The following is a 22,027-nucleotide window of genomic DNA, read 5'->3' on the forward strand; positions in this document are numbered from 1 at the left end:
AGAAGTGTGTGGTACGCACTGCTGCTCCTTCCCACCTGGCTACGGAGGGGCCCTGCATTTTTGTTGTGGACGTGGTACGAGGGAGGAGGGGGTACCTGGCTCCACCGCGTACATTCCCTACTATCCAGGCATTTCGCAGCCAATAGCCCGCATCTTACGGTTGTACCAAATACGTTGTGTGCAGCTTCCAGGTCGGAAGCTGCGCACAGTGACGGCGGCAGTTCAAGACCCTGTTGTGGGAGTTGACAACAGTGGGGTTGTCTACAAAATTCAGTGTCCAGATTGTGGGGGATGTTACGTAGGTGAGACTAAACACAGATTACATGATATATTGGGGGAGCATAGCATGGAGCTTAGATTGGCTAATGTCTCGGGGTCGGCCGTGGCGGAACATGCCTGGGAAACCAGGCATGGGATAACAGCTGAAGGAGCTGTATTCAGATAAGGTAGAGGGTTTCTGGAACCGGAAGTGGCTGGAGAGCCTAAGGATTTGCTCCTTGGGTGATCATAGCTTGAATAGCGATAAGGGTTTTAGGATTAATGTAATGTTTGAGACCGTTATCCTGGATAGGGATGAGCGTTTTAAGGTCGTACAGCCCCGAGCCACTTCCGGTGCTGATATACAAGAAATGGAACATGCGCAGGTACCATAGTATGCCCTGAGCCTGCTGGGAAGGCTTAGTACTTTATAATGAATTGTTGATGCAGCACTACTTATGTTGAGGAAGGCAGCAGATGCTGCCGAAAGCTTCAGTTTTACAGTAGTAAGGGTTTAACGCTTTTAATGTATAATATTTTTATTATTTTTATATTTTTAAAAAAGTTCTATGATTTTGTAATCTTTTTTTAAATTATATTATATTTTACAGTCGATTTTATGTATTTTATTTGTAATTTTATTTTATTTTTATAAAGTTATAATTGGTCAGAGTTGGCAGCATCAATTATGGATTCTAAAGGATGACCCATTCTCAAAAGATATAAGCAACATTTAATTAATTCAGCTACAGTTAAATACAATACAGAAATAGTCATTTCCTTCAGAATAGCACACAAGTTAAAGTAGGTTATATCTTTCAAATTATCATCAATAACTTACACTGTGAAATGTTGCCTAATGCTTTTTGCTGTTTAGTTTCCTTGAGACAGAGTTCCTGCATTTTTCAAAGGAAAAAGCAAAAATTTTCATCCTTATTTTCCTTTTTATAAAATCAAAATGCTCCGATAGTCATTTTCAAATAAGAGTAATCATTACCTAAGTGGTGGTATTGCACCGGTTGATGAGAGCCATCTACCACCTAGTACTGCCTGGTAACATAGAGGGGCAGCATTCCTCCATGTGGTGTGGGCACCACACCTCAACCCCTGCTAAAGACAAATCAGAATAAAATATGTGCAGTGCATGTGTGTATGACTTTCTATTTGAATTTTCAGGATGTATGTTGTTTCTGATTGAAGCTCCTCAAGCAGTACCACTGATCTTTCTTTGGCATGCATAATATTATTAACTGCTTTTAGATCAGCCTGCTCACTTCAAACAATAATCCAAAGAGAGTTAAACTCATTAGCAAAAATATTCTTGTTGCTTAACAGTCATCAAACAAGTATTGTCATCATTTAACTTGCATAATGTTATTCTGTACTGTACAATGTAATTTTTTTAAATACAATAAACAAGTGCATTTTAATGATGATAAAACTCTATTAACATACAGATACAAGCCTTAAAATAAACTATGCAACATGCAAAACTTCCCAGTTACATCACTCAGCACCTTCTAATGCAATAACCTCTTAGTGATCATTATATCAAGGTGTTATCATTTCCAGTTTCAGTGGTAGCCATTTTATGTTCACAATATGTGACATGGCAGGAGAAGTATACAGCAGCCATGCTTTTCTTCACGAGAAAGAAAAGTGATAAATGTGAAATACATCCAAGGAATAAATCTACAAAGGTTATATACAGGATTACAGCAAAGGTAAGTAGTACAATTTATAAGGCTTTTTATGTTAATTTTCTTTCTTTTTTTCTTATAGCTTATCTCAGCTATAGCAATTACTGCCAGAATCAGCATTATAATAAATGAGGCTACTGGTATTTAACAAACATTAATAGAGAACACACACAAGTTTCAGTCATTTTAATGATAATTCAATGAATCATCCATTTGTACTAACATATTTCACAAAAATAAGCAAACATTCTTTTAATGTTTCTAAATTTAAGTATTAAATTATGCACACCAAAATAAAATGTAGAGATTTCTACACTATATTTATAATTGGAAAATTTTTAAATCCTCACTGTTTTAAAGGAGTTATTAAAGTGCCAGTGAATATAGAGCAAATAAAAAGACCTGGTTGATGGCAAGTATTTTCATGGTTGGATTAATGCTTTTAACATAAGAAACATGTTAAAAGGGCTTAACAAATAATCAAATATCAATAATCATTCCTGTCTATCCAAAGTAGAAAACTTGCCATGTGTCAATGTAATCTTGACTCTAATATCACAAGCATTTTGGAGCTGTACCCTCGAAATGTAAGGAATATTGGATCTCACCACGATGTTCATCATAACCTCAAAAGTCATCAATCATACTGCATGATGGAAGAGATGGGAAAGGGTTGACCGGAACTTAGCTCTACAGACTAAACATGGGTTCCACCACTTCAAGCCTCCAATAAGCAAAGTGGTGGTATTGCACCGGTTGATGAGAGCCATCTACCACCTAGTACTGCCTGGTAACATAGAGGGGCAGCATTCCTCCATGTGGTGTGGGCACCACACCTCAACCCCTGCTTACGTTGGTTCACACCTGGGTGGTCCCCCACCATGTACTTGTGCACGGAGGTTATACCCAAGATTACTAACAGTCCCATCATCGTGAAGGTGCAAGCAGAGGATTTGGCTGTCACAGACTGTCCGGACTTTGGCAAAATTGGGTCCCAAAGTTGGTCCTTGAGGTTGCCACAGACATTCTTGCAGATATGCCAGACAAGCTGTACTTGCTACCTGGGAGTCTAAAACGCTGATGGAACTGATATTCGGATGACACTCAAGTCAAGTGGACCCAATTTCGGCGAAGTCCAGATGGTCTGTGACAGCCAAATCCTCTGCTTGCACCTTCACGATGGTGGGACTGTTAGTAATCTTGAGTATAACCTCCATGCACAAGTACATGGTGGGTGACTACCCGGGTGTGAACCAACGTAAGCAGGGGTCAAGGTGTGGCGCCCACACCACATGGAGGAATGCTGCCCCTCTATGTTACCAAGCAGTACTAGGTGGTAGATGGTTCTCATCAACCGGTGCAATATCACCACTTTGCTTATTGGAGGCTTGAAGTGGTGGAACCCATGTTTAGTCTCTAGAGCTAAGTTCCGGTCAACCCTTTCCCATCTCTTCCATCATACAGTATGATTGATGACTTTTGAGGTTATGATGAACATTGTGGCTAGATCCAATATTCCTTACATTTCGAGGGTACAGCTCTAAAAAAGTGTTCGCAGGCCGGCCGTTAGTTAGTACACCGGACCAAACCTATTGGTAACTCTCTAGGAGGCTTCCGCATCAGCTAGTGTATAATTTTGCTACCTCTATTCTTCCAGATAGTGACTGGAGGGAGTCCGAGTAGTGTGTATGCGGGGGGCATTGTCGAGGGCACATTATGCCAAGAATCTGGGTATATTCTTACCATGTGTACACCATATCCAAAAATTTCATTACTTCATACAGTATATCCCGCCCACTTTTTTCTCACCATTGAATACACCATGAATTGTCAAACTAATAGAGCAAGCTTATCTGCGAAAAGATCTTAACCTCCCAAACACTTCCTAATTCATTTCACAAATATATGTGGTCTCAATTCTAATCTCAACGATGTCCATTTCCACTTGCAGTCTGCCAAACCCCATGTACTTTTTCTGAAAGAATCTCAGTTATCGGTTGATTCAACTACTGCTAATCTCAGATGCCCAAATTATTTGCTGTATGATTCCTTTCGCCTCGAAGGTGGTACTTGTGCACATGTCCGTTCTGATATTCCCTGTCAGAGGCTTGGCAATTTGGAATCTTCTCTCTTTGATCTTCTCTGGTTTAAAATCTCTCTACCTCATTGTGTCAAATTCATCTGTTGTCTCTACCGTTCTCCTAACTCCACTAATCACTTGGAGCTCTTTGACTTCCTCTCTTTGCAACTTGACTTTCTCCAGTCCAACTTTCCTAACAGTGAGGTAATTTTCCTTGGTGATTTTAATGTCCAGCACTCCAGCTGGTTTCCGTTTTCTAGCCACACCGACCCAGCTGGTCGAGATGCTGAGGCTTTTTCAATTACTAATGACCTTGCACAGTGTTCAGTTACCTACAAGAATAACGGACAATCCTAATCATACAGCCAACACGCTTGATCTTTTTCTCACAAACAACCCTTCTAAGTACACAGTCGAAGTGATAGGTCCTTTAGGCACTTCAGATAAGAACTTGGTGATTGTCTCTTCTGCAATGGAGCCTTTATCTCATGGCTATTCCCAACCTCGTGTTATTTGGCATTACAAGAATGCAAAATGGGATGACCTGCGAGATTTCTTTTCTTCTTTTCCTTGGTCAGATTACTGTTTCAAAACTTCACATGTCAACGTTTGCTCAGATCGTGTCAGTGAAATTATTCTTGCAGGAATGGAATCCTTTATCCCACACTCAACTTTACAATCTCGTCCTTTATCTAAACCTTGGTTTTCCAATAAATGGGCTAAGGCTGTTCAAGAGAAGAATGTTGCATATCGTAATTGGCTTGTTTCTAATTCTTCAGTTTCATTTTCTGCCTACACCAAAGCTTGCAACAATTGTAAAGCAGTTATTAATCAGTCCAAACTGGAGTTTGAACAGGCTAAGAGTAGAAAACTTGCTTCTTGCCCTAATGGTAGCCAAGCATTCTGGTCTCTTGCCAAAGCTATTGGCCGCAACTTTTGCCCATCTCTGCTCGTACCTCTGTCCAAACCAGATGGTTTTGTTGTCACTTCAGCCAAGGATAAAGCTGACCTGCTAGCATCCCATTTTTCTTCCAACTCATGTATTAATGATCTTGGTAAAACACCTCCCACCATTCCCAACGCACTCTATTCAATGCCTCCTGTGGTCTTCCATCAAAAGGATGTCAGAAGGATTTTGACGAAACTTGATGTTAAGAAAGCTCCAGGTCCCGATGGTATTTCTCCACTTGTTCTCAAAACCTGTGCTCATGAACTTACTCCTGTTCTATGTTGCCTTTTTTTTTCATTTTCTTATTCCAAAGGTGTTTTTCCTTCTGCTTGGAAATTTGCTCATATCCAGCCAGTTCCCAAAAAGGGTGACAAATCCCTCCCATCCAATTATCGTTCCATTGCAATTACTTCTACTCTTTCTAAAGTAATGGAGAAATCAATTAACAGCCAACTCTTAAACTATCTAGAAACCTTCTGTCTGATCAACGATCGCCAGTATGGATTCCGTCAGTGTCGATCCACTGGTGATATTCTGGCTTATGTTACCCATTTATGGACTAATTCAATGGAAAGGCTCAGTGAAACACAAGTAGTTACTCTTGAAATCTCAAAGGCTTTCGATCGTGTCTGGCATAAAGGTCTTCTAAACAAGCTTCATCTTATGGTTTGCCAACTGTTTTTTGTAATTGATAACTGCTGTACAAGTGCAGTTGAATTAAAAACAGTAGAGAAATAAAGGAATTTAGGAGTTATGAAAAGGGTGGACACGAAGTTCTCCAAGCAGTGTAGACAGTCAGCAAAGAAGGACCATGGCATCCTATCAATTTATCTACCTATTTCTTGTAGAGATAAGGAGATCATAATACAACTATACAAGACAATTGTAAGACCCTACTTGGAATACTGTGTATGGAAATTTAACATAAAGGAAGGCACACCGAGCTTCTTGAAAGGCCCAAAGACAGGTAACCTACTTGGTGAGATCTACAAACAGGCACCCATATGAGGAAAGACTTGAATATATATATATTTTTTCTTTTTCTTTTTATTTTATTTATTTATTTATTATTATTTTTTTGTATTTATTTAAATGCATGTTGTTACAATTAGCAGTCAATGTCTGGCTATTTAGCTAATGGGAGGCAAAGTTAGGGGGTACTTAGGACAGTAATACACACTCCCGCCCCCATATTGCACTAATATGCACAGAATATTGAAGAATTTAGGAGTGGGAAAGTGAAAAGAATATGATTGAAGAATATAAAGTTGGTGCTCAGGTAATCCGGGGGCGCAAGTTCTTGTCCGTATTAGTAACGGCCCTAAACTGGGTAGGTTACTGCAATTTGGAAGTTGTTGTCTTTGTATCTCTGTATATCAACCAAAATACTATGTTAATGTCTACTCTTATACTTAAATTAAAACTAAAGCTTTTAACTTTTAAAATAAAATTAGACAATAAATATTATGAATTAAAAATTAAAAAATTAGAAGGTAACTGGCAGATATATATGAAACGGTAGTGGCAAACTCAAACAATCTCTCACTTTTTGGTTCTGTCGGCCACGTGTGGTTTGTTAAGTCCTTGCAGTAACTTTATATTTGTTCTCAATCAGTAATTGTTAATTTCTAACTAGCAGCATTTGTCAACAGCTTAAAAGTATAGGTAACTTAACATAGATGCCACAGTTTGCTGTTCATTAGATAAATTTTTCTTTTTAAAAAATTCTTGGCCTCAACACACAAAATTATATGTACAGGAGACTGAAACGTTAATGGCGGCATATATGGACTATTTCAGCACAATTCGCTGAAATAGTGAAACGGTGTGGCATCCTACAGAGACACCGTTTCACATATATCTGCCAATTATCTTCTAGTTTTTAATTCTTAATGTTTATTGTTTAATAAACATTAAGAATTAAAAACTAGACTGTAAAGTAGCATCTATATCATGCTACTTTACAGTCAGTTCTCTATGCTTTCCTGGGATGCATGCCACAAGCATTTCATCCGCTCTTACCCAATCAGAATTCTAAGTTCTATCACTTCCATTTTTCTATACAAGGTGGCTTCACATATACATATTGAACATGCCAACCATTAGTGGGAATTTCTCTCTTTCGAAATCATCTACGCTTCGTATAGGCACGCACTCCACAGCCCGCTCCCCAACTTCAGCGTGGCATCTTAGTAAGTACCATCTGGACCCACAAATTTATTTTAAATCTATCTCATTTTCTCTTCCCATTATCTTTCACTCTTCGAATTTTACTTTCTTAGTTATTGTTATTATAATTATTATAGTTATTATTATTAATATTTCTTCTGCCTCTGTAGGATCAGCCACGAGATATATCCCTGCTTTCACACTCTTTTCCCGCATTTATACTTTCCGTTATCACAGTAAATTAAGCTACTATGAGTATATCTTGTGTTCGAAACAGAGGCCCCTACTCATTTGTTGCATTTCCCTTGGTTTTGACCCCTGAACCCTGACGAAATCGTCAAAATCATCGCAATTGCAACAATGAGGAATTTTACTTTACTAACTGCATGATTTTTACAGGTACTTTCTTGTAATTTTACTATAGATTCAATAGATAGTTCTTTAGACTCATAACTATATCCTTAGGCCCTATATATCTTATCTATTTATATATATATATATAAAGCAGGACGCTCAAAGCAGGACAGACAAATACAATAACGAAATCGAATACAGACATTTCAAAATGCATGACTTCGCCAACGTATCCATTGCCATTCTAACTATTATAGATAACAACACACAAAGAGGAATCATAGAAGATATGTTCATTCTTTTATATAAATCCCTATATCCCTATGGATTAAACAATAGATTCAACGGAAGGAACTTCGCTTTCACCAGCCCAGAAACATGTACTTACAGCATCTTCCAGATCAGCAAAAAGTGGCAATACAACGGGATTAAAAACGTAAAATTACAGGAATACAACAAAAACAGCAGCAAAATACCAGTAAATATCAATGATTTCGAAAAACTATTAACAGAATGGGACACAAACCCCATAAACATCAAAAATATACACAACATACTTTTCTCTATTAAATTAAGCAAACTTAAAGCACTTAGCAAAATATACCAAAAGCAAAAGACACAGAACATACACCTCAACAATATACTTGAAGATATATTTAAATTCAGAATAGGCATAAATTTCAACGAACACACTAAAAAAGAGTACTGCATAATCAAATACCAAAACCGTTTATACGACACTGTTAGTATAAGTAATATCATAAATAACAACAAATGTCATCTACCCATCAAAAACACACAAATAAACATCAGATACAGATACACCAAGCCAATAGGACTAACTATCTGCAATTACAAAAACACCATTAATAATATGAATGAAGGAGAACAACCTTGTCACTGCCAGGAAAGTAGATATAAAAAATTCATCAATACACATTACAATCATATAGTAACAGGAGATGATAGTAACATGTCACTGCCAGGAAAGTAGATATAAAAAATTCATCAATACACATTACAATCATATAGTAACAGGAGACCTCAATATCATCGAAGACAAAACACTAAGAGAAACAATGAAAAAGGGTACAAAATTCAGACCCAACACCCCAATTAGGTTGGAAAATATTAAAAAATCAATATACACAGATTTGTTACAATTTGCATTCAAAGCCGCATACAAAAACAATGAACCCATAGAATCATTCCAATGTTGGATAAACGCCAATACTGAAAACATACTAGACCATTTCAAGGAAAACATAACAAAACAAAAACATCATATAAAAAACAATCACTTAAATTTAAAAAATATCAACAATAAAATCAAAGAAACACAAAACAAATTTGTTATAACTAGAACCGACAAAGCAAACAATAATTTCAGTATCATTTGCAAAAGATTCTACATAGAAGCCATCAAAGAGGAATTACATGACAATGAAACTTACAAGTACATAGACTCCAACCCAAACAGCATCAGCAAAAAAGTATTGGCTATGCATAAAAAGCTTAAAATTAAAATAGACAGAATGCAATACCCCTACATATATTGGATTCCAAAATATCACAAGATTCCTACGGGAAAAAGATTCATTACTTCAGGCAAAAGCAGCTATATCAAATATACCAGTAAAATCATGGAAGACAAATTAAAAAACATCACCAAAGAAATTAAAAACACCAGAATTATCAACAACAACAAAGAATATTTGGATTTTTTAAAAGAACAAAACAACAATATTAGAAGTATAAACACACACGACTTCAAAAACCTCTTTACAAGCATATCGCACGACAACCTAATAGAAGTACTACAGAAATATTACCAAAAATATCACAGCATACTACAATGCAAAAAACAATACTGGAATGACCTCACAAAAATCAGCGTCAAAGGAAACTACATTCTAATGGGAGGCAAAGTGTATATACAATGCAGGGGGATAGCTATGGGATCCAGCAGTTCTTGTGCCATGGCTAACCTCTACCTGCACTATTATGAAAGTAAAATTACGGACAGTTTAAAATTCTACAGATACATTGATGACGTAATCGTGTTCAACCATGACAACTTTATAAACGTAGCAAAGAACAATTACCCAGCAGACCTTAAAATTGAATGTACAAATCCGGATAACAACCAAAAAGCTGTCTACTTAGACAGCGAAATAGCCATCCACCCAGACAAAATATATACACATCACCATGATAAAAGAGATCATTTTAATTTCGAAACAATAAAACTCACACACTGGGAAAGTAACATAGCAAAGCATATACATGGTAATACTATAAGAAATCAGACAAACAGACTATTGCAAATATGCAACAATATGAATAGTGGAAAAATAGCTATTAAAAAACTCATTATAACGCTGGATAGAAACAAAATTCCCAAAAAATACAGTAGATATCACGTAAGAACTGCCATATACGCAAATGTTAGAAAACACCATCCCAATGTAGACCCATATACTTTTATCAAAAGCCAACTAAAAATATAATAGTAATTACTCAGAAGAGTAACCCCTTATTTACTAGGTTTATTGCACCCAGGCGAGGCTCGTCGCCTGACTGCACTACGACCTATTGCCAAAATTAACCCCCCCCCCTCCCATAGTAAGAGGCTGTATATATGTATATAGTTTTACCTCAGGACAAACAAGTGCTTTTACGCCTTGGAAAAGCGGGGTACCGGCACTGTCCGAGGTAAGGCATAAAATAAATGTAAAAATAATGTAAATACACAACTAAGTTAAGTAAAGTAAATTCATTGAACCAACCACCAAAACACAATAATAGACCTTGGCCTTAATATCGGGGACTTCGGCCAACACACCATCTGCACATATGTGAAACGTTAACGCGACAGGGCCATAAAAACAGCGCCATAGGGATGGCCATCCATAAAACCAGTTAAAAGTGGGAAATTTTTCCTTATTTCGACTCTACGACCTCCACAGAAACACATCAAGTAGGATGGGAAACTTTCCTTTTTCGACACTACGACCTCCACTTAAACACATCAAGTGAGTAAAGTTATTGCAATATTTTTATTAAAAAACTTACCCGTTGGGCTTTGTGTATTCTATCACAGTTGCTGGGTAGATGATGGGAAATTAATTTGGTTAATTATAAAAAAAGAATTTAACTAATAACAATTAGGAATAATATAAACAAGGGTTCAAAAATTAGAATTTAGTACTGAAAAAATAGCAAAGCTGTGATAGATACAAACAGAAACGGGTAAGTAAGAAATGCATTACATCGAATGGACTGTCAATCCTCTCAAAGCCCCCGATGAAGTAGGGGATTGACGTACATGTGATGTAATACTGAAATGTATAAGAATGTTTAATATAATATTATAAAGTAGTATTGATAATTTGCTTATTGCTATAGTTTTTCATTAATAATTGTATGACAATTTCTTTAGCAATACGTAACAAGCTGAAAAATCCTAAATGTATAGGCCATGGTAAATTAAGATAACCGAGATTAGGCTATCGTAAAGAACAGTTATGTATTTACTAAAATACCTATGTGTAAAAAACACCTGTAATTAACAAAATTAATACAAAAGAATAACAAACCACAAAGATAAGACAAAAGAATAATAATATGTACTCTGTTTGTACCCATGCATTGCTAAAACAGCTACTGGGACAACAGAAAAAGCTAGTAAGAAATTAAACTAAATAAAACCACTATAATTATAAATAAAATACGGCATGAACTATCATATTACAAAAGAATAATATATATATATATATATATATATATATATATATATGGGTTTTGATTTGATTTGATTTTATTGGCACAAAAACAACTAAGGTTATACTGCGCCAAGAAAAGATTAAAATATCAACAAAGGTTACCAGAATTTATCTTTGTTGATATTTTAATCTTTTCTTGACGCAATATAACGGCTCAGTCGGATGGGTAAAAGCAGTAAAATATATATTGCGAACATGGGTAAAATTAACGCAATCTATTAAAATATGCTTTAATGATAAAATGGTGTCGCAAGACTCGCACATAGGAGGGTCATCTGCCCTCAGATATATATGGGCTACAGAACTTGGCAACAAGGCACCTTGGTTGCCAAGGTGCCTGGACAACCTGACTGAGGTGTATAGGGCTCTGAGTGGGGATAGCAAAATGAATGAAAACAGTTTCCTTTGTTATGATTCCAGAACAAAGGGCCACAACTTCAAATTATGGGAAAAGACTGGACGGACTGTTGGAAGTTTTCTTTTAGTCAGTGAGTTGTTAATTATCAATATAATTATCTCCGTAGATAGTTGAGGCTGACAACTTGAAGATACTCAAGTATCAGCTGTATAATTACCTGTATGTCGAGGGAAACACATAGATGGTACCATGTACATTTTTATTTTTTACATTTTTTTTTTATTTAGCTATTTATTTATTTTTTTTTTGGCAAGTGCAGCAAATGCAAGTGGTCTCTGCAGTATATGGCTAATGATGATACTAACACCATTCATAATTGCTGTTATCATGAGTTGCTGTTAAAAACTGATTTTTTTTTTGCTGCTGGTTTGGCTGCGCAAAAGCCTAGGGCTTCCTTCTACCTGCTTTTGAGGTCAAGGATCAGAGAACAGAGGCATACACAAATAAAAGCAGTATATAAATTGTAAAGTATTTTAGCTTAGTGTGGGTATTATGGCAATTCACATTTAATGGTCCAGAAAACTCTCAATGTAGTATTTTAGAGTTAGTGAAATAGGTGGAAAACTACATCTTTGCACCTAAATAAATTCCAAAAAATTTAATACATGCTACAGGAGAAGGTTTGCTTGTATTGTGATTAGTTTATGGACTTAGAATAAATTTTCAATAAAATTTTGAGTTTTTCTTTTATTTACTTTAGCACTCGGCCCAAAAGAAAGTGTTAGCTTTTAGCTATTAATTCTAGATTTTTACTTTTAAACCATTATTTATGAGTTTTCAGAACGATGATGATTTCAGAATTTTGTTATTTCTCAACATTCTGAAAATTAAGACACACTGAATAGGCCACTCAAATATAGGTAGCAGAAAATGTGTTAAGGGAAATCATGAAGTAAAAAGGATTGATTTGTGAATATTACACATGCATTTAATCCACTAGATGAGGATGCAACCATCTTATATGGTATGATGTGCCTATGACAGTTACTCTGAAACATTTTCAAATGATTTATGATTAGTTAATATCAATAAGCCATTTAGAACAAATAAAATTATCATAATATGTTAGTAATTACATGTTAATACAGGTTTATAGGATTTTATATGCAAATGACAGAACCTTTCTAAAATTTATTAAATTTACTAACACATCCAGAATCTTTTCTGCTAAAACCATAAAACATCAATGTTATGTATGAAATACTGTCAATTTCAAAAGACTATGAAAGTAAAATTTTAAAAACAAAGAAAATGACAAAAGTAATTACCTCTGTTATTAGTGGTGTACACTATAGCATCAGCTGTTCTGCCCCACCCTTCATTTGTTTTAGCTGTAATGCTGAACACATAATAGGCTTCTGGTAACAAATTATAAACCTTCAGAGTGCGATCAGTGGGAGATAACTCTTTTGTAATAATTTCTTCCAGATTATTGTCTTGACGATATGCAACCCTATATGCAATAATCTCTCCATTGGGTTCTTCTGGTACATCCCACAATATACGAGCTGTGGTTGTAGACACATCAGGAAAGGAAATATTGGAAGGAATACCTGGAACTAAAAAAAAAAAAAAAAAAAAAAAAGGAATAAAGTAAAATATGGAAAACAATAAAAAATACCTAAAAAATGAGTGTAATAATGAATTTTCATGAGTGGGATGTTTTCAATGAAGTGTATCCTAGTGAATTAAAAAGCTATATGAGTGCAAAATTTTACACAGAAAAAAATGGCAAAAAATAATTACCTCTATTGTTATTGGTGTACATTAAAGCAGTAGCTGTTCTGCCCCTCCCTTCACCAATTACACAAACATTTCCCACTTCAACAGCAAACAATCTATTATTCAAATTAGTTCAATGATTTATTAAACATTTGCTTGTAAGATAAGTAGGAGGTCATACTGCTACTGTACAAGGCAATTATAAAATCATGGAATACTGTGTTCAAGGGTCCAAAGATGGTCAACGTGCCTGGTGAGGTCAGCAAAATAACATCCATATCATACACAGCTTGGTAACTAGATATTTTAGAGGAGACTTGATAAATAAAACTCTCCAAGGAAAAAGTAAAATGAATGAAATTATTCCAGAACTAGGGACCATAAATTCAAATTATTGCAGGATTTTTTATTTTCACTGAGTTGTTAATTACTGGAATAAGTTATCCAGTTAGATGGTTGAGGCTAACATCTTAGTGAAATTCAAAAGTCATTTGAATTCGGATTCGTGACAGATGGAAATGCCTGTGGGCACTTCTGATATCAAATCAGGAGTTTGTTGCTTGTGTAGCCTGTGGCATGTATTGTACGGTCAGTCTGGTAGACTAACCGAGCTAAACTGATGATTTTTTCTTAGCATCCAATGTAAGGAGGTACTGATCTCAAAGGTGCGATACTAGAAGAATTTGAGAAATGAATGCATGCCCTAAAAACAAATGCAACTGGGAGCTTATCAATAACTGAAGTATCTTGTGACCTGCCAAGTGATGCACCCCTGATTCAAGTTCAAGAACAGAATATTCAAATGCATACTGTAATAAAACTAGATGGATCAGAAACAGGGTGTGTTTGCTGGTAGCAATAACTGAGGATGTTACCAATAGATTGTCAGAATGGGTGGGGAGTTATAGAGCATTATTATTCATGTGGGGACTAATGATATTAAATGTGAACACAACCTGATTATTTGTTGAATAAATATAGGGACCATGCCTTAAAATGAGTTAGATCAGAATATGTGTCTGCAATTTTGTCCAGGCATGATAGTAGGAATTATATGCTGAGTGAATTGTGGAATAACTCAAAATTTGAGGGACTCTGCAAGGGTTTGGAGGTAAATTTTTATTAGTGTGGCCCACTTGTAGGTACGAAAGAATTGTAAAAATTCTTTGTAATGGTTCTAAGCAATAATTACAAAAGAGATCCAATTATTAGGTTATCCAATGGTTAACCTAACCTAACCTAACCTGCTTTTCGTGGACTAATGTTATTAGTGGAGTCCCACAGGGTTCTGTGTTGGGCCAAAAAGAAGAGTTAGCTTTTAGTTGTTGTTTTGTATATTTATCAATGATATTGATGAAGGTATATCAGGCTTAGTGTCGAAATTTACAGATGATACAAAGGTTGACAGGGTTGTTAATGACAGTAATGGCAGTGAGCTACTGCAACAGGATCTAGAAAATTTGGGCAGATGGGCTGAGAAGTGGCAACTGAAGTTTAACCTTGATATGGGTAGAAGTAACCCCAGAGAAACGTACCAACTGTGTGGTACTACACTTAAGGTGGTAGAAAATGAAAAAGACCTGGGAGTAATTGTGCAGTCAGATATGAAGTTTTCTGAGCAATGCAGACAGGCTGCAAGAGTAGCTCATGGTGTCTTGTCAATGATATACAGGAATTTTTCTAGCAGGGATAAGGAGGTGATTATCTCCGTGTATAAGGTAATGGTCAAGCCACACCTTGAGTACTGTGTACAGGTCTGGAGGCCTCATTTTAGGAAGGATGTAGATTTGCTTGAGTGTGTATAGAGAAGGGCAACAAGATTGTTGAGGGGAGTGAAGAGATCCTCTTGCCAAGAGAGGCTCAAGTTCTGCAAATTGCAGCGATTGGAGACTAGGCACCTGCGAGGTGATCTGATTGAGGTGTATGAGCCTTGAATGGGTTGAGCACGCTGAATTCTGATGGGATTCTTCCACTTGCAATAATTTCTCCAATGCAGATTACGAACCTAAGGGGGCATAAATTCAAATTGAGGAAAGGCAGTTGTAGAATAGATGTGTGGATTTGCCTTTAGCCAGCGGGTGGTTAATTGCTGGAACAAACTTCCATCTGTCATTGTGGAAGCTGATAGCTTAAATAAATTCAAGGAGGAACTGGACAAACTTTTAGGAGGGAATGGTTGTGTGAAATTGGGTTTTTCCTTTGGCTGATGCTACATAAGCTCATATGCTTGCTTTCGTGTATCACATGTCTCTATTAATATTACGATTACTATAATAATTGTGAATTGTGACTATTACACTTCAAAATTTCAAACCTGCATTGGGATTCTTTTTCAAGTCCATTAATGACATGGAGGGAAATGTTTAATTTTAACTTGAATTTTATAATGCACACAATGTGTCTCTCACACAAGAAATATTTTATGTGCTTACATAAATTTTTAACTTCAGCATTTCTCTCTTAAGAAAATGGGCCCACACATCTTACCCCCAATGAGCATTTTAGCACCGTCACCACTAGTGGGGTGTCCCAAAAATGTTTATATGTTAGAAAAGAAAATCACACACAGAATGAAAGTACCTAATTGATTAAAAGGTTTAAATATAGCAAATTCAATAATTTTATTTTGCTCTTTTTGAGACAAATTTTAAGAATATAAAATAAAAATACTTTAAAAATAAATTAAGTTCATTAAGTAATTATTTTATTCATTATATAATGAAACATTCTTATATCACATGAATAACTCGAAGTTAACTTATTAAGTGACTTAATTAAATTAAATTTGACACAAAGGTGATGTTTCAGATCCTATCATCAGACCAGGCTGATAACTGTGTCTCAAGCTATGGATATTAAACTAAGATTGCTGCCTGCAAAATTAGTTTGGAGGTAAAGAACTATGAATACCATTATGCTAATGAATAGGCAAACTGAAAGGCAAAGAAAGGGAAGAGAAAAGTTTTTTTTCTTTACTCAGACATTCTTGGTTCATAAATACCAGTCTGATTAGACAAGGTCCTGAAGAATTTATGGTTGTCTGTGTGGGTATCTACAACATGTTTTAATTTCATTCTTCTGACAAGATTTGTTGAATATTAATGGCCTTTTTATTAGAGTCCTCATAGCCAACACTTCACTGGCCTGGAGAAAATGTTTAATTTTAACTTGAATTTTGTTTATCTATTATATATACGCATTCTGAAACGTGGATCATGATTTTATTGACTTTTATAATAATTAGTTTATTGAAAATGAAAAGAAATACCATTTCCATTATTTGCTTCTTGCAATTTCCTTTATATTAAGTAGTTTCAAACTACTAAACATTTTATTAAATGTGAAAATGTTCAGTTATAATCTGTATTCTTAAAAAGATCCAACAGGTTTCTGGAAAGGCTGAATATAGGAAAACCTACCCATGGTATTTTGGCCTGTTACCAATAACATTATTTTTGCAGAAATCTGTAAAGCATTATTTAACAGCCAAGATGGGTACAATTTATTTTGAAATATGTACATTAATATTTCTATTTCTTTATCTCTATCCTCTTTCACCCTCTACCAGATATGTTGGTGGTAAATATTCACCAGAATTACTTAAATTTAAATTTTTATTTTAGTTTCCTTCAATACTGTTTGACCTTCAATCTGTATCATTAACTGTTTTGTTATTAAGATTCTTAGCAAAGCTTATTATCAACAGTACTTCAAGCTTTCAGCTGTAAAATTAGTCATCATCATTGTTTTGTTATTGAAAAAGTTTGGTCACTAAGGGGGGAAAAAAAACTGATTTTTACACTTTAAGCCTATTCTTGCATATAACTATTAAGTGCTCCAAAATGAGAATTTAAAATTAGTGACATCTCTCCAGCTCAGTTATTGAACACCACCAGTTCCAAATTTTCTGTCATCTCTCACCTGCTTCAGATGTCTTTTGGACAACTAGATGGTATTCAATTGTTGGAATACAGCATGGGCTTATCAATTTTTGTCTCTTTTAAATTTTGCTCACCAACAATGAAGATAACAATCAAATGCAGGCATTGAAAAACATGTTAAACAATTTTATAAAGTGCATAAGAGGAAGTTTTATTCTAAAAAAATTAAACATTTCAATACAGTTTTCAGTATAAAAAATAAATTTTTCACAGCTGTGCTCAAAACAAATTTAAAATAAAAGTGGCACCAAAAAGAAAGCATTTTTAATTATTTCTCACCAATTTTTAAGCTTATAAAATGGGATTTCATTTCTAAGTCTGCATGTGTGGATTAAAAATAAAGTAATATGGCCACTGGAGAGTTAAGGGAAGAAAATTCGTTAAATGTACAGCCAGGTCTCGCATAATGCGAGTTCGATTAACATGTTTTTCAGTTACCACTATTTGAAAAAATTATACTACTTTTCATTTTACACAATGCAAATTTCAAGTTAACATGATCTTTTTTTTTCATGTGATAGTTGAAAAAGATTTGAATCGCACTTTAAGCTTATCGCACGTCGGACAGGCAATAAACAAACATTTGCCTGCTACCTGCCTCAGTGTGTTCCATCAACCATCGGAAAGAAATGTGTTATTTGTTTGTCTCCCGCTAATACTAAGAGTCAATGCAGACATGCATTTAAAAATTCAAATTTTTAATTAGAATTTAATAGAATTAAATTCTAATTAAATTCTATTAGATTCTAATTTAATTCTATTAAATTCTAATCACAGAGAACCTCAAACCTTTTGTTTGAGATCCTCTGCGATATTTATTTCACCAGGACCCAGAGAAGATTGTTGTCGGCTATCGGAAATTGATTGATGAAAAGAGAAAGTCAACACTGTTCAAATATTTCCGTAACAGTCATTTCTTCATTGTGTATTTTATGTCAGAGTTTCCCAAACTTTCTCGGTTCACGGCACCCTTAGTGTCTCAGTAATTTTTTCGTGGCAACCCTAGACCAAAACAAATACCTAAGAGTTCTGTTTATTAAGTAGTTATGTCCAAACAACCTAATAATAAATGTTGAAATTGTGAACTACCTTGATGTTGTTATTTGGTTTTTAGGAGCATTAGCAACTAAGGCCATATTGCTCCGAGTATATGCGATGGTCATTCCCTGACCTTTCCGCATCCTCCATATTCGGTGGTCACGGGCTCGAACCCCAGTCTAGTCAAGAAGCGTGTGCTATGCATTGCTGCTCCTGCCCACCTGGAACTACCTCGAGCTAACAGTTTGCACGGTGTCCGACAAATGTCGAGTATCGCTGTGTTTCCCTTGAAAATTTAAACTATTCCGTGGCACACAGTTTGGGAACTGCTGTTTTATGCAATAAACATTTAATTCCATAATTATTTTCATTATCTTTTACATGGTATACATTTAAAAAGTTATTTAAAATTCTTGACGAATTAATCAAGGCCAGCCTGTATTAGCATTAGCAGAGGCATTTGATGCAAGAAAGCAAGCTTATGCAGCATCAGCCAAAAAAAAAAAAAAAAAACATCCACTTCCACTTCACCCCTCTGTTCGTTCAAAATACCTGTCCAGCTGAGCCTTAAACTTATTCAGACTTTCAACCTTCACGACAAGGGATTGAAGTCTGTTCCACCAACCAACCAACCACCCGCTGGCTAAAGGCAAATTTCCGCACGTCTATCCTACATCTGTCTTTCCTCAATTTGAATTTACGCCCTCTCAGGTGATTATTCTGAGCTAGAGGAAGAATCCCGTCAGCATTGAGCATGCTCAAACCATTCAAGGCTTTATACACCTCTATCAGATCACCTCGCTGGTGCCTAGTCTCCAGACCCTGTAATTTGCAAAACTTAAGCCTTTCTTCGTAAGAGCACCCCTTTGTTCCATTCACTAATCTTGTTGCCTTTCTCTGTACTCGTTCCAGCAGCTCTACATCCTTCTTGAAATGAGGTCTCCAGACCTGTATACAGTACTCTAGGTGTGGCCTGACCATTGCCTTATACAAGGGAATAATCACCTCCTTATCCCTGCTGGAAAAATTCCTGTATATCATTGACAATACAACAAGAGCTACTCTTGCAGCCCGTCTGCACTGCTCAGAGAACTTCATATCTGCCTGCACAACCACCCCAAGTCCCTTTCATTCTCTACCACTGTCAGTGTAGTACCACAGAGTTGATACATTGCTCTGGGGTTGCTGTTTCCCATGTGTAATACTTTACATTTGTCAATGTTAAACTTCATTTGCCACCTCTCAGCCCATCTGCTCAACCTTTCCAGATCCTGTTGCAGCAGCATAGTGTCAGTAGTGTCCTTGACAACCCTGCCAACCTTTGTATCGTCTGCAAACTTGGACATTAAGCTTGATATACCATCATCAATATCATTTATAAATACAGAAAACAATAATGGACCCAACACTGAGCCCTGAGGGACTCCACTAATAACATTAGTCCACGATGAGCAGTGTCCATTGATTACCACTCTCTGTCTTCTCCCCCTCAACCACCCCTTTATCCATAGCAGCAATTTGCCTCCAATGTCACACTGCTCCAATTTGTGTAGCAGTCTTCCATGTGCAACAGTAACAAAAGCCTTTCTAAGATCCAAGTATATAATATCAAAGCTATTCCCTGCAGCCAGTTCTTTTGTAACTGCATCATAGTATTCAATCAAATTGGTCAGGCAAGACTTCCCCTTAACAAAACCATGCTGTGTCCGAGCTATAACTGAAGTCTTGTCTAAATGACCCTGCAGTGCTTCTTTACCAGTGCCTCCATTAATTTTCCTGGAACAGAGGTTAAGCTCACAGGTCTATAATTACTTGTGTCAGCCTTTGATCCTCCTTTGTGAATTGGGGTCACATTTGCACATTTCCAGTCTATGGGTACCTCCCCTGAGTCCAAGGTTTTTTTTTTTGGTTTGGTAGTTGTTGGCGCATCGGCTTCTGTGGCCATAGTGCACCTCCCAAGGTTTTTGCAGTACTTTGATCCAAGCCCGAGGCGGGAATCGAACCCGCGACCTTTGGGTTGCCAGGCAGGCACTTTACCCACCTGGCTAGCCCGGTCGGCCCCTGAGTCCAAGGAAGCTCTCATAATTATGGCTAAGGGTTTGCCTCCATTAATATAACTGGATAGATCCCATCCACCCCGGGTGCCTTTCTTGTGTTTATCTTCAACAATTTCTCCTCCACTTTACTCCCAGTTATTTCAAGATGCTGTAGCTTACTGCTAGAGTTGAATACACCTCTGGCATTCCCCTCGCTGAATATCTCCTCATGTGTGAATGTCGATGCAAAATATTCATTTAGTTTGTTAGCTACCTGAGCAGGATCATCAACACTTGACCCATCAATATCAAGTGGACCAATCTGATTCATCCCCTTCCTTCTAGAGTTTACATAAGTAAAGAACTCTTTGCTGTTTTTCTTTGCATCCCTTGCCAAGGATTTCTCGTAATCTGCCTTCGCCTGCCTAACCTCCTTTGTAACTTGGTTGCATATCAACTTGTATCTATCATAGGCTTCTGTGTCATGTGTTAATTTGTAAGTATCCCATGCATTTTTCTTCTCTGCCATATGCCTCATTAGTTCATCTGACATCCATTTTGGCCTAAACCTTGAACAATATTTCTTAGTTGGTATGTAAAGCCTAGTAGCTTCCAAGATAAGTTCTTTGAATGCTTCCCATTTTGAATTTGCTGTTGGTAACATCATCAGTTGGTCCTACTGTATAGAATTTAAATACTGTCTCAGTCCATCGTAGTCGCCTTTACAGAAGCAATAACCCTTCCCTTTACCCCTAATGGTAGTTACCTCTTTAAGTAAATCCCACTTCAGCACACTGTGATCACTGCCACCTAGTGGTTCATTTATCTACAGATTCTTAATGCATGAAGAATCACTGCTGATAATCAAATCAAGAGTATTACTCCCTCTAGTTGCCTCCCGAACATGCTGATGTAGAAAACAATCATCCAATAAATCCACAAAAGCCCTGCTAGTGTGTGAGTGACCAGCCCCCAAATTCCAGTCAATATCTGGGAAATTAAAATCTCCCATTATAAGACTCTCTGATTTACTGGCCCACTCTATTTCCCTGTACAGTTTCTTATTATACTCATCAGAGTCATTAGGCCTATAGCACACTCCTACTCTCAATTTTGATCTCCCAATGCTTATGTCACACCAAACTGACTCAACACTGCACTGTCCAGCGATGTCGACTGGCTTCACTTCCTTGGTTTTTATGTGTTTCTTAACTAATAGCATAACCCCTCCCCCCTTCCTATCCTGTCTATCCTTTCTGTAGACGTTGTACTCCCCAAATTGCAGTTCTGCATCCCTTATATCTGTGTGACACCACATCTCTGATATCCCAACAATATCTGCCTTTGATGTTTTGAACAATACCTCAAATTCATCAAATTTGTTTACTAAACTCCTAGCATTGGTGTACACGCAAGTATACCTGCACCTGTTTCTATTCTTAGCTACCCTAACACAACCCATGTGTTTACTTGTACCGCAATGGCTCCCAGCAGTCTCTGAAATATCATGCATCTTGTTTTTCAGGCTTCTGCTCATTCTAATAGAAGCAGTGCAAGAATCTCTTTCACCTCTGCCA

General features: G+C 36.5%; 1 protein-coding gene across 1 annotated transcript in view; it reads right to left on the reverse strand.

Annotated features, from left to right (window-relative positions):
* The window catches only part of sdk (sidekick cell adhesion molecule), a 341,294-nt gene that overhangs the window by 118,869 nt on the left and 200,398 nt on the right, over window positions 1-22,027 (reverse strand). Inside the window, exon 22 of the mRNA XM_090386436.1 lies at window positions 12,982-13,272. Coding sequence (XP_090242562.1) covers window positions 12,982-13,272 — 291 coding nt within the window. The remainder of the gene's footprint in view (window positions 1-12,981; window positions 13,273-22,027) is intronic.

Source organism: Mastigoproctus giganteus, chromosome 12 (genome assembly GCF_048544385.1).
Source record: "Mastigoproctus giganteus isolate SK-2022 chromosome 12, ASM4854438v1, whole genome shotgun sequence".
NCBI classification, from domain to species: domain Eukaryota; kingdom Metazoa; phylum Arthropoda; class Arachnida; order Uropygi; family Thelyphonidae; genus Mastigoproctus; species Mastigoproctus giganteus.